Source organism: Dipodomys merriami, unplaced genomic scaffold (assembly GCF_024711535.1).
Source record: "Dipodomys merriami isolate MVZ:Mamm:240054 unplaced genomic scaffold, mDipMer1.0.p SCAF_29, whole genome shotgun sequence".
Classification (NCBI taxonomy): domain Eukaryota; kingdom Metazoa; phylum Chordata; class Mammalia; order Rodentia; family Heteromyidae; genus Dipodomys; species Dipodomys merriami.
The window spans coordinates 7,924,793-7,939,195 of record NW_027204381.1 but is presented as its reverse complement, the minus strand read 5'-3'; the positions used below and the strand labels follow the sequence as shown (position 1 = coordinate 7,939,195).

The window sequence follows — 14,403 nt, the reverse complement described above, 5'->3', positions numbered from 1 at the left end:
ACCTCAAAAGAATTCTCAGTTTCCCACTTAATAGATGCAGACGACTTGTCTAGTAGGTGCAAAGGTCAGAATTTGAATCCAGAGTCTCTGGCATTATACTCATACTCATTTATCCACTGCCCTCACCAAAAAAAAAAAAAATCACTCTCCTCCTACTGAGAAAACACATGAGTTAACTCAGTTAACATCCAGAAGGCTAATCTAGCAATTGTAGGTAAATGAATGGTTTCACTGGAAACTTTTTCTGTTTCCCCCTAGAGCTTTTAAGCTAAGTGTAAATTGACTATGTGCTTAGGAATTTACCAGCTCAGACAGACTGAAACAATTAGACAGGAGGCCAAGTAGAAGTGAGAGAGGGAGACAGACCCCAGGCCTAGGAGCTGACATTCCTATTAAACGCTTCCCTCCCCTATCCTTTCTCAATTGGCTGAAACGCTAGAGGGTTGTCTGGCTAACCCACTTCCTTTTAGAAGTGTCTATCCCCTGAGGGAGCCTGGGATTTGTAGTCTTGAAATCAACTGACCTTTCATAATCCTTTAGTGGGGACTCCCTGGCTGTAGGAATATAGTATCTATTTCAGTAGCTTTTTACATGATGAAATATCCAGAGTGCTTTTTTTTTTAATGACAAGTTCCTTCCTGGATAAGAGGAAAGACTCTGTGTATGCATCAGAATCAGTTTTATCTCCCCTCTCCTGGCCTCCACTCACTCCTCCATCTCACTCCTGAGCGTGCAGCTGGACTGGTGAGGGAGAAGAGGCAGAGTTTAGAGAGGTACAAAAGCTGGCTAGACAGTGGAGAAACACACGCAAGGGCTGCCTCCTCCATGCATGTTCTCCCAAAGGATAGTGTTCATTATTTCTCCATGCAGTATATTTGCACTGTACTCTTTTAACAAAGGATGTAGTATGTGAAAGCAAGTGCACAGATTTCTCATGCAGTCATCTGGAATCTGAGTGTAAGGCTTTCAAGACAAGTCAAGGATATCAAGAGGGCTCAAGTCCCTGATTTGAAAGGGATAGGATTTGCAAAGAACTTACACACTCCCTGCCATAGCACTTGAATCATTTCCAGATTACTCACTAACACAGTATAAGCACTGCTTAAATGTTTGCTGTACCATGTTATTTAGGGGATAAGAACAAATAAAAGACATTGTCTGCATATGACTAAGGCATGTGATTTTTAAACTAGTTTTGCTTCATTAATGGTTGAATCTGCAGATGTCAAATTTGTTGATACAAAGGGCTAATGGTACTCTTTTTCCTTTTGGTCCAATACTGGGGTTTGAACTCAGGGGCTGGACACTGTCCCTTAGCCTTCGTTTCTGGCTTTTCACTGGTTCATTGGATGTAACTGTCTCATGAACTGCGTATATTAGTTTTGAACCATAATTTTTGAGTAGCTAGGATTAGAGGCATGAGCCACTAGTGCCTCATTGTGATGTTTTGTTTCCCCACTGCTAAATGCCTTGTCTTGGGGTAGAAAGACACTCGTTTTCTCCTCAGGATTCTAGACTCTCCTGGTCTCATTTGGTCTAACCTGGGATTACCTTATCTAAGAACCCACATTTCATGGGTTACCCATGGACTAAACAAACTACTTATTGCTCCATTGTATGAAGAAATTATTAAGTAAAACAATGATCACTTTAAGTGTTATTCCTAATGATTGCGGATATTAGAAAGGCTTCAAAGCAACAGGTATTGAAAATATAACATTCTTCATATGATATTCAACCATATTTTGGATGGGGGAGGAGGGCTTGAACTCAGAGCCTTGAAATCTCTCTTGGCTTTTTTGCTCACAGTTGGTGCTCTACCACTTGAATCACACCTCAACTCTAGCATTTTCTTTGTTAATTGGAAGTAAGAATCTCTTGAACTTTTTTCCCCTGGCTGGTTTTGAACCTACAAAATGGCAGTATATTTACATAGAACCCACATGCATTCTTCTATATATTTTAATCTTCCCTAGATGTTTTACAACCCCAAATACAGTGTAAACATTTTGAAAGTAGTTGCTCTGCTGTCTTGTATAGGGATGGATGACAAAGTGGGGAATAATTTCAATCCTCAGTTGGTTGAATATGCTAATGTAGAATACTTCCCTCAATAATAATGTAGCAATTGTATATGTGATAAATATAAATTAATATAAATTAGAATATGTGCTTAGCATATTTTTTAAATGGCAGGATGCAAGGGTTTGGAACACATTTCATTTCACTAGAAGGAGCTCTGCTAACCAGGGAAGGTCCTAGGGTTCCTAATGCTGCCAGTGGCCTTGAAACACAAAGGGCTTTCTAGGTCCCATTCTTTTTCTTTAAAAAATGGAGGAAAATAAAGCAAGCCAATAGTTAATTAAATTTTTTGGTCAGTTGTAGCTCTTGAATTCAGGGCCTGGGTGTTGTCCCTAAGCTATTTTTTTTTCCTCAAGGCTAGCACTCTATCACTTTGAACCACATCTCCACTTCTGGTTTTCTGGTGGTTAATTGGACATTAGTCTCACGGACTTTCCTGCCAAGGCTGGCTTCATACTACAATCCTCAGATCTCAGCCTCCTGAGTAGCTAGGATTACAGGTGTGAGCCACCAGCACCAGGCGTAATGAAGCAATTTGAAACAAGTTTCTTCCTTTGGAATAAAAAAAAATCTTACAACTCTGGGCAGACATTAGAATCCTGGTGTGAGACCAAAAGAAAGCTAGAATCTTATTCTCCACTTGGTCATCATGTTGACCAGTTGTTTTTTTAAGCACTTTGTGTATCTAACATGGTGAAATCTAAAAAAAAAAAAAAAAAAAAAAAAAAAAAAAAAGGTCCTGGATTTACCTGTTTGCTTTGCTCCTTGGACATGTGACCTTGGCTATCATCTGATAAAAACTCTCTTAGACTGAAAAAAGACTTACATAGAATTGAAAAAGTCTGCACACTCCACTGACAACAAACAAAACCACATTGCTTTTGTACCTTCCAATGTATTACATCATATACATTTGAAAAATTGTTTTTGGATTGGTTCGGGAGTTTGAACTGAGGGCCTCATGTTACAACTTATGATTTTTGACTGCATCCTTAACCCCTTTTTTGCTTTCATTACTTTTTGTTTCTGGTTGTGGGGCTTGAACTCAGGGCCTGGGTGCTGTCCTTGGGCTTCTTTGTGCTTGAAGCTAGCGCTCTACCACTTGAGCCACAGCTCCACTTGCAGTTTATAAGTGGTTAACTGGAGATAAGAGTCTCAGGTAGACTTTTCTGCCCAGACTGGAATTTAACCATGATTTTTAGATCTCAGCCTCCTGTGTACTAAGATTTTAGGTGTGTGGCTTGCTTTCATTATTTTTTAAGGAGGGTCAAACCTGGGCTGGCCTCAGACTCATATCCCTCAATCCACAACCTACCTCAGTAGCTGAAATCACAAGCATGTCCCCATGCCTGAAATCACGAGCATGTCCCCATGCCTGGCATTGAGATGGGGGGTCTACCCAGGATAGATTGGAACTGTGATCCTCCCATCTCTTCTTCCTGAATAGTTTGGATTATAATCACGAACCACTGTGCTTGGCCTACGAAAAACTCAGAGCCCAAGAAGAAAACAGAAAAACCTTCCTTGGACAAAATTCTTTGCCTTAGCAGCGGCTATATAAGAAAACAACATCTTCCATTCTGAGAGAAGGCACAATTTATTTAGTCAAATTATTTTACAACATAGTCTTCATTGACAGTTGTCAGCTTAACACTTAATATAGTTAAAAGTCAGCGATTACCTGCAAAATTATATATATTTTTAAAGTCTAAAAATATATTGCATATATAGAGCAGGAAAATCCCTTGCCTCCACAAGGGAAAGTTTGGTTGTCCTTTCCAGAGTTGTGATTATTGCAATGCGGTTATTTACACACATTTCCAAAGCATTAAAGATTTAAATGGACTGCTCTTGCCCCTGCATGGCTGTTAAATATCACCAGTGCTTCTTTTTCCTAGTAAGTCAATGACTTAGACACTCTGTTTTCTTTTCAGCAATAGTCACATTATGCATTTTTTTAAAACCAGCTATAAAAACGTACAAAGAACCCAAATGTACAGATTGACAAAAAAAAAAAAAGATGTACAAATTACACTTAAAAAAATAACAAGGATTGATTTGATAGTAACATTGTATTTGTGACCGAGGTCAACTCGTTTATTTATTCTTTTTAATTTTTAATTATTTATTTTCTTAATACTGTGAGATATAGGAAAATAACTCTGCATAATTTATACAGTAAGATGCCTTCTGATTGGTTGACCCTGGTCTGATGGTCTAACAAACGCACAGCGCTTGCGAATCTGTTTGAGTTTAGAAATCCCCGTGACTTTTCAAAGTTCTGGGACCCATTGTCATTAAAAAAAATAGTTATCTAAATCATTTGTCTTTCAGGAATGTCTGTGTTTGCATTAGAATTTCTTAGTTCAAAGCTTGACTATTTGTAGAGAGAACAATAAGCTGAGTACATATGGACCACTAACAGGGATTTTCCGATGCCCATGGGTTCATAAATATACACACACACACACACACACACACACACACACACACTCACACTCACACTCACACACACACACGTCATGTCTTTTAAATTCCAGTTGGGTGAAAACTTCACTGGCCTTACAACCAGTGTTCCAGTTGCCATCCACTGAACTTGGTCCTCTTAAAAGTAAGATTCTGAGCTTCCTGCCTCTATTTCCACTTAGTTTTGAACCAGAACATGACTGGTTAAGTCCATGATTCATTATTGTATTGAATCCTACAATGATGAGACCCGTGTGTTGATAAGAAACTGCTTTGGTCATTAAAAAGTAGAAAGAAAATTTACAGCTTCTTTTTTTGTTTTGTTTTAGAACCATGATAGAATCATTCCAGTCATCTAAAATATTCCATTCATTAAAAAAAAAATGATAGGAGGTTAAGAATCCAAACTGGTCTACTGGCCCATGGAAGGATCCATCTCTTTCTTTCGGTAGAGGAAGCAAGAGTTAATGACATTAAAAATTTTTTTTTAAAGAACAAACGTTTTATCCAACAAGAAAGAACATCCAGTTTTGTTTTCACCAGAGGTCACATAGGTCCTTTAGGGTCCAAAGTATCCGGGAAGAGTGGAAGGCCACCATGGTTAAGCTTCTAGTAGTAGCTGCCTAAGTGTGAAGACACATGGGTGTTAGGATGACGGGGGACATTGGGATTAGGGTAGATCCCACCAGTTGGGGAGGTCCAATATGGTGATGCTGCTCCAAAGAAGCTGGAAGAAGTGACAGGCATGGAGGATGGATGGGGAGGGACGAAGTTCACTTTCTGCTGGTGGGTGTGGTAGGAAGGCATGTAGGAGATATCGGAAGGGTACTTGTACATGGATGACTCGGTCGGGTGTGGTTGCAGAGCCTGGGCAATGCCATGGAAGTCAAACTTGTAGGCATACCTTTTACCATGGACTTTGGTCATAATGTTTTTATCATAGTAATACCGGAGGGCTCTGCTCAGCTTGTCATAATTCATGTTGGGCTTGCTCTTCCGCTCCCCCCAGCGCCTGGCCACTTCGTCTGGGTCCGTCATTTTGAACTCCCCATTGGTCCCCTCCCAGGTGATGCAGCTGGCATTGGCACTGTCGGAGAGTAGCTCGAGGAGAAATTGCCACAACTGGATCTGCCCACTTCCTGCAGGCAAAGAGGAGAAAGCAGCAACTCAGCCTGGAGAAGTCAAAGCCTGTTCCCTGCATATGTGCTTTCCTGGCCTTCCTAAGGACCCACTTTGTGTCATTTACCTTCAGATGACTTCTTCTTGCCGTTCACTTTACAAAAACAGAACCATCATAATGACACGTGTTCGTAAGGTACAGGTTGACATTTCAGTACATGACATTTCAGTACATTGACATGTAGTCAATGTATGCTGATGGAATCAGGTTGTTTAGCATGTCTAACAACCTCAAATGGTCATCATAGACTGAATATTCAAAATCCTCCCCTCTAATTTAGTTGATTTCCAGAAGCATCCTCAGCTGCAGACACAGCAAACTAATAACAAGTCCCAACCTCTAGTTTGCACTCTATAAGATAGGTATTGACTTATCTGGCAAAATGAAGAACTCATTTACTCCCCAGTCAGATGTCTAGATATGAGATGGAGGTCTTTGTAACCTCACAAAGCTAGAGAGCATTCTGGAAAGAAGAGCTTGCAGGCTAAGGCAAACTCACCGGGATTGGCCAGACGGCTGCTCGTGGGACCCAGGATCTGATATGGATCTAAAGAAATCAAAAAGGAAATTTGTTTTACTATTATTTAAAAAACATAGCAGTATCAACAACATCTTAAGACTTTACACTTCTATTTCAATATCATAGGAAAGTCTAATTTCAGTAAACATTACTGCTCTTATGTGTAGATCTCAAAGATATTGCGTATGGTCGGGCAAAATTTATAGAAAAGTAACAGTATCATTTTGTTCTTGTTTGGTTTCCTTCCTTCCTTCCTTCCTTCCTTCCTTCCTTCCTTCCTTCCTTCCTTCCTTCCTTCCTTCCTTCCTTCTTTCCTTCCTTCCTACCTTTCTTCCTTCCCTTGTTGTTGGTAGTACTGGGGTTTGAACTTAGGGGTTTGTACTTTCTAAGTAGGTGCTCTACCACTTGAGCCACTCTACCAGCTACTTTTGGTGTTCATAGTTTCTTGCTTTATTCTCTAGGCTGATGTGGATCATTGATCCTCCTATTTGTGCTGTCCTTTGTCTCTGGGCTGACAGGTATATACCACTGCACCCAAACCATTGACTGAGACAGAATCTCATGAACTTTTTAATTCCTCAGCTGCCCTTGAACCATGGGTCCACAGATCCTACACACATCTCCCTGTAGACTTTGGATCCTCTCTAGATTACTTCTAAAACCTAAGAGATGGAAGTGATGGGAAAATAAATTAACACCATATTATTTATGGAATGATAAGAAAAGACCTGGCAATGTACAACACACATATAACATTTTTCTGAATATTTTTGTTCTGTGGTGAGTTGAATCCTTGGGTCAGAACCCACAGTTATGGAGGACCAACTAGATGTCTAAATCTTCCACCAAATGATTACGTGGAATCCACAGCAAAGGAGACATCATCCATCTGGATCATATACCTGGCTGGGGCCGCTGTTCAGTGTTCTTGCTCATCGTCTGTGCTCCTCCAAGGGGAGGACCTGTGCCAAGAGAAGGAAGTGAGTAAATGGCTGTTCACCAGGGCAGAGGAACATCAAGTGCCCTCCAGAAGGAGGCATCATGTACTGGACTGGCATTCATGCTATTCATTTTATTTCGGTACTACTGGGGATTGACCTCAGGGCTTCAGAATAGCTTGGGAGTGCTCTACCCCTCTAGCCACATCTCCAGCCCTTTCTTTACATTAGTCATTTTCAAGGTAGGGCTTCACTTTATGCTCTGACCAGCCTTTGATCCTTCTACTTGGTGCTTCCCTGTGTGGCTAGGCATGATGGGTGTGTGCCTCTGTGTCCAGCCATTAGTGGAGATAGAGTCTCACAAACTTCTTTTGGCTTGGGCTGGTCTGGAACTCCTACCCTCTGATCTCTGCCTCTGAAATAGCTCAGATTACAGGCTTGAGCCACTGTGCTTAGCTTTATTTATTTTCTTATTTTATTTATTTATTTATTTATTTATTTATTTATTTATTTATTTATTTATTTATTTATTTATTTATGGTCCGGTTGTGGGGCCTGAACTCTGGGCCTGGGCGCTGTCCCTCAGCTCTTCAGCTCAAGGCTAGCGCTCTACCACTTGAGCCACAGCGCCACTTTCAGCTTTTTTCTTTTTGCTTATGTGGTGCTGAGGAATCGAACCCAGGGCCTCATGCATGCAAGGCAAGTGCTCTACCACTGAGCCACCTTCCCAGCCCCTAAATGATTTTTTTTTTTTAGAAAAAGGTAATAATCTAGTATGACTCTAGTACTGGGGCTTTGAAGTTTATTTGGGAAATCTTTAATGAGATGGCAGCATTTGTGCAAAGATCACCTGCTTCCTATGATTCCATGTTTTGTGGGTTCTTCCCCCAGAATATCTTTCTCCTCTCCCTCCCTCCCTCCACCCTTGGCTTTCTCTCTCTCTCTCTCTCTCTCTCTCTCTCTCTCTCTCTCTCTCACCCTCTCTGTGCTCACCATAGCTTCTTCATTTGAAGCTGTGTTGTTACTTCTTGCAGGGTCTGTGGCTTTATCTGACTGGCATTCCCAGATGCCTTTATCTTTCCACTGACCTCTCATTCATGTCCCTGTCCAGACACCTGAATCTGCCCCGTTGCCTAAAGAATCAAAATCTAGCTTCTTAGCATCATTCGCTACCAATCCCACTTTTACTTCTCTAGGCTTCTTTTCCACATATGTTCTAAACTCCAGGAACCAGGGGTCCTCCCTGATGATCTGCCATGCTAGCCCACAGCTTGACTGGGGTGCCTGTCTTCCCCTCTCTCTAGGTCAAAAGATGCTTCTCCATCTAGATCTAACTTAAGTGGTAGCAGATCTACACACTTCCTTGGTATTTTCCAGGTGAATACAGTCATGGCTGGACAACCATTTCCTTCCCCTCCCTAAAGAACCACCTATGCCTGACTCATCATTGTGATTCCATACAGTGAAGGGCTGTGTGCAGAGTCTAAAATGAACACACAGAAGAGAAATGGATCTTAATTACTGACTGGACGCTGTTTATAATTCGAGTCTCTTTCTTAAAAGAATTTCCTTCACCTGCCTTTTCTACTTGCTCTTTTACTTTCTAGAGAAAGCAAGATAGATACATTTGGCTCCAGGAATTCATGAACCATTATCTTTCCTTATTCCCATAATGGAAGATATTGGATAAACTTTAACTACCATCATGGTAGTGGTCCCCTACACTTTCTCTGTCAGGCTATCTTCTATCTCAGTTTCTCATCTAGTACGACAGGTGTGTGACCTGACTAAGCATCATCAATTGAAGGAACAAAGTCTCAGAGGTCAATAACCTTTCATCAACCTTAACAGAAATTCAAATCCAGTCACCTTTCATTCATATGGAAATGTGTCCCAAGAAACCTTCAAAATTAAAAATCCTAAAACCAAGTATAGCAAAGCAAATTTCAAAGGTCTAATCCCACACCATCTTTCAAAGAAGCAGGTCTTAAATTGAAAACAGCTATGGTGCTGGAGATTGAACCTGGAAACTCTACCTTTCTAGCCTCTGAAAATGAATTCTGATATGTGCTCAGAAAAGCATAGAAACAAATGTTTACTTTTTATTCTTTATCTCATGACCCTGTTTTTCACCCTGTCCTCAGAAAAAATGTTGTCCTCCCAAGGAATGGTATGACATTTACTTACTTTTGTTGAGGCCAGAATTCATGTTATTACCCCATCCTCCTCTCCTGACTGAGTCATAAGAAGGATCTAATGAAAAACAACAAATAGGAGCAATTAGCTTTGACTGCTTTGTAGGAAGGTTACATGAAGATTATCTTAGTGATCAGAAGAGATTAACATTAATTCAGCAATGAATTTTTTAAGTATCTCTAAATTCCTGAAGTGAACTCCTGTGGGGTTGGGGGTGGGGTGGTAGAAAAAAAAATTAACACTGATTTTGAGAAGATTTCAGTCTTGTCTGAAGCACTGGGAAGAACTTGTATTTAAGATGGAAGATGGGTTTAAATCCTATCTTGTGATTTGTTGTGAGATCTTAGATAAATTAGAAGACTTATCTGAGCCCAACGGTCAAGTATATGCAAGTAACGACTGACGTGCATTACATTATCTACCTTATGGGTTATACTGAGATCAAGGAATAGGATGTACGTAAATTACTTTATAGAACTTGTCAAAAACATTAGCTGCCTAGCAATGTCCTGGAGCGGCTCTGGAGAGATGGGGGATATACAGATGTAAGGTCTCATGGGAAATCAATGTCAAAACCCATGGTCTTGATGTTCCTTGGAGGCCAACTCCAGCCTCCTGTCACAGTGCACTGAAATGTTGCTCTGAGTTGTGAGCACATTCCAGACTGCCTTAGAACTCTCCGACTTTTCTATTGGAGGCTGAGCTTGATGACCTCGGAGAATGGGAGAAAGCCAGAGGTGTGGCTGGAAAAGAAGCTGGATCAAGAAATGGTCCAGATATGGCTAGAGAGAAGCTTGCATCTAGGAGGGCTTAGAGACTAGATTTTCTTGGAGAATACTCTATGGAATCTGAACTTCACTGATCCATAGCCTTTCTTGAAAAAGCCCATCCATCTGCCTCCACAACCATGCTCAGAAATTGCTTAACAACTGGCTGGAAATGTCTTCATTTCCTCTCTCGTGGTGCAAGCCCTGTAGAGACATAGAGCAGGAATAGCAGAAAGGCTTAAGGATACAGATTATGACTTTCAAAGTCTTTCCATGAACAACAAAGAAACCATAAAAACCATCTGAACAAATGGGGCTCATCAAACAACAGCCTGACATGGTGAAACACAAACCATTCCCTTCCACCCTTTTGGAGTCTCTCAAACAAATTAGAATAAGACCTGGGAAGATGGATGGACAGATGGATTCAGACTGTCTGAACTTTCACTGTTACTGACTAAGAAGAACCAAAAGAGAGGAATGATTTTCTCGTTGAAAAAAAAAAAATCCACGTGCAGATGCAAATTCCTCCTGTCTCTGGAAAAGCCAGTTCAGTTTTTAAATTACAGTCTTTAACAGTTGGCATGAAAAGCAAAACAGAAAGCTAGGGGAATGGGGATAGGGAGACAGGCTGGGAAAGAGACAAAGATACTCAACTGCTTCACGTTGTCTCTTTATTTTTATTTAACTTTCTTCCACCTCCATTCACATTGCCTCTCCAAAACAGATTCTTTTTTATTTTTAATTTGTCTTGAAGTGGATTACAAAGGGATTCAACTCTGCATATCAGTTGGTAAGTACACTATATCTTGACCAATGTCACCCCTTGCACCTTTCTCCCTTCTACCTCCCAACCCTATCCAGATCCTTCTTGCTTAAAACCAACTAAGCCAATGGAGCCAATTTCTTAGTCATTTGGAGAGAAGCATTTTGGTGAAAGATTCTGCAGAAATCAGCACTGGGAGTGTACCAGAAGCAAAGCGGGGAGGTGAGAGTCCTCAAGGGTATTTCTTTAGTCAGGAGAAGGCTACCACCCTGACCTCTCACCGTTTATTAGGGACTTCTGCGCATGCTTGATGCTTGGCCACAGAGTAGAGGTCAAACAGCATAAACTAAGTTTCCTGTCCTTGGACTTAGATATGAAGACGATCTCTAAGAGTCTTAGGAAGTGCAGTCATGTGCCAAGCATGGTGGAGATGGCAGTAGCTACTGGAGATGAAGGAGGGAGACGTGGGGGTACACAGGTAGGGGAGAGGCTCTCTGGATCTGGGAGACTTGAGCGAGAGCTCACTGGACAGAAGAGAGTAGGCAATGCAGGTTGGGAAAAGGCAGAAATGAGTAGTGCGATACAAGTACATGCCTAACTAAATAGAGAGATATGGAGGGAGAGAAGGAGTGAGGACCAAAGGAGACAGCCTGAGAATTGACAGGAGTTGACTGGAGTTAAGCAAACTTGCTGCTCTTGGTGAGTGCAACAGTGGAGGTGGATGGAGGTTTGGGGTATGCAGTAGGCCCAGGTACACAGCAAGGTGAGACCTATTTACTCCAGGTGGTATTCTGGATACATGGGGTGCCTGGTAGGGGTAAGGAGGTGAAGGAGGCCTTTCCATTGGGACAGAACAGAAAGCAGAATTGAAAGTGACAATCTAAAGGAAAGTCACTAAGTATGTCCTCTGAAGGCCATCTTGATTCTTGGTTTCTAATAAGCTGCATGGATGCAATCTGTCTCGAATACTTCCAAATCACTTTTTCTACTTAGTCACGAGTCTACTGAAAGCCATGTGATAGCCACTCAGAAGTGTCATGGTTTTTGAAACCCAGATAATGGCCCTGGCTAGAGTTGCTATTGCATTCATGGCCTTAGGCTCGCTAGACAGCCTCTCTACCACTTGTGTGCCTGAGCCTCCGACTTTTAATTTTGTTATTTAGATAAAGTCTCATGCTTAATTTTGTCCAGGTTACTCTCAAAATCTAGGTCCTCCTGCCTCTGCCTCCCAGAGATTATAGGAGTATGACACCTTGCCCTGCCTGCCTTTGACTTATTATTTCTCCCTGATCTGTTATTCTAGCTCCAGGGACAGAACAGATACACAGAAGTTCTAGAACACAGAATGAAGTCTCTCTTACGGAAGGTGGGTGATCATTGGCTTTTTATGTAGCTCTAAGTGGAAAACTTCATGGTATTTTAACACAGAGGAGTTTTCCTTATGATTATGTTGGCCTGAGGAGGAAGGCAGAGTTTCACAAGTGGGTACTCTCACCGGCCCAACCACCCATCCAGGTGACAAAGGAGGTGACAGAAATAGAGAGCACCCCTGCAGTCAGTCTGTACCCCGATCCCCCAGTGGAAGTTAATAGATCAATAAACAGCTAGTGACTTGGTGGTCACCTGTGACTGCAGCCAAGTGGCAAAATAATGAAGAAACAGAGCAACAGGACCTCCTGCCTGTCATCCATTGGCTTTTGCATCCCTCACTGTTTTCAAGGCAAATCCCACCATTGAGACCAACTCTAGGAAGAACAGCCCATTCTCAACAGAGTTTAACACATGTTAGGATTCATAGGGCCTCATTCTCAGTTTGGGACTAAAATGAGAATCAGTCATTTTGGAGCAATTCCCAAAAAGCTGGGCTGTCTTGCAGCTGAAGTGTGAAGTCCAAGGAAGCAGTCAGCACAGGCCTGGCCGAGCGCTGGCTTCAATCAAGGCATGCAATCAGTATGAGATGCACCATTATCACGCGGCGGACACTTGCTGCCAACCTGCCAAACACACATCACTCCTCCTCTTCCCTCTGCTGTCTTTACCCTTCTCTGCTTCTAGTCTTGCACTCACTGCCTCATTTAATCAGCAACTAACTCATGGTGGTTGTTGGTGGTTTCCACTAATATGTGTGTGCGTGTGCACATGTGCATGTATGCATAGGTATTGGAGTTTGAGCTCAGGAGTTTGCACTCACTCTCATTTGGCTTGCTTACCTCATAGCTGGTATTTTGAAGCCACACCTCCCAAGTCTGGCTTTTTTTTTGCTAGTTAACTGGAGACAGAATCTTGTGGATTCTTCTCTCTAGGGTTGTCTATGAGCTCAGTCCTCTGATCTCAGCCTCCTGAGTAACTAGGTTTATAGGTGTGAGCCACTGGCACCACTGGCCTAATTCGGGTGTCAGGCCCATGAGGTCAGGAAGCTTTGCTCTGGCTCGAGACTGTGCCCAGCACAGTTGTTGAATCTATTGAGTGAGTGAATGAATGAATGAATGAACTGAGCTGATATTTTTACCTTCCTGTTAATTATACACAATTCTCTTATACTTCACTAGGTGAAAAGAATCCCAGGCTCCTAGCCTGACTTCTCCTTATGGAAGTATTTCCTCAGGCGATTTGCCTTTGTGGTACTAGGGAGACAGGCCACAATCACCCCTGAGACCCCACTAACCATAGGAAAAGCAATCCACCTATTTTGAGGCAGAGGTTAACAGTGAGTCCCTACAGAGGAGTTAAGGGTTAGAGTAGCCTGTGTTTTATTTGATATACAGTCCCATCCCACACAACGATGTTCAGGTGACAGCAGATGGTAGATAGATATGAAGCATGTCACAGCTGTCTCTGTTTATTCACAATCTATGATGTTCACACAAGGACAGAATCCTCCCGCCCCAATGAAGTATTTCTCAGGACCAATCTCATGGTTAAACATTCCATCTCTGCAACTGGATTCATGTTTTTGTTCTACTAAATGTCACAGGAGCGACAATTTAGTAGGGTGCTCAGCTCTGGTACCAGAAACACAAACAGAATTATAAGTACAACTAACATGGCAAAACCAAGGATCTAGGTCAGCAGCTTGCATTTCTTAGCAAACAGATCCTCTGCAGCCTGGAACCTGGCTTGTGCGACTCCTTCAAGGGGCTGCTGATCTGTGGGGTTCTCCAATGTGGCAGGCCCCCACTAAGTAGCTGGGTGTGCACGGAGATGGCTCCTGATGCAATGGATGAAGTCTGCGTTCCAGAGCTGACTTCTGAGAAGGCAAGCTGGAGGCAACAGCCAGACACAGTCTGCAAAAATATGCCCATTCTGGCCAGCCCAAGAGTTGACAATCTCATAGCTTCCCTATGGTGGCAGACAGACCAGCTTTATCAGCAGAAATCATGCCTTGATTCTGACAAACTTGCTTTCCATGCTAAAGAAGGCTGACACCCCTGGCTGTACAGAGTACCAAGATGACAAATTCTATTGTAGTTGCTTTGCAGAGGAGCCAC

At 42.1% G+C, this 14,403-nt stretch overlaps 1 protein-coding gene across 2 annotated transcripts in view; it reads right to left on the bottom strand.

Moving 5' to 3' along the window:
* Positions 1-3,668: 3,668 nt before the first annotated feature.
* The window catches only part of Fli1 (Fli-1 proto-oncogene, ETS transcription factor), a 124,369-nt gene continuing 113,634 nt past the window's right edge, over positions 3,669-14,403 (bottom strand). For both annotated transcript variants that reach the window (XM_070038315.1, XM_070038316.1), the window contains exons 6-9: positions 9,374-9,439; positions 7,151-7,210; positions 6,228-6,275; positions 3,669-5,687 (exon numbers count right to left, since the gene is read on the bottom strand). In XM_070038315.1, the coding sequence (XP_069894416.1) occupies positions 5,158-5,687; positions 6,228-6,275; positions 7,151-7,210; positions 9,374-9,439 (704 nt within the window). In that variant the 3' untranslated portion in view covers positions 3,669-5,157. The remainder of the gene's footprint in view (positions 5,688-6,227; positions 6,276-7,150; positions 7,211-9,373; positions 9,440-14,403) is intronic.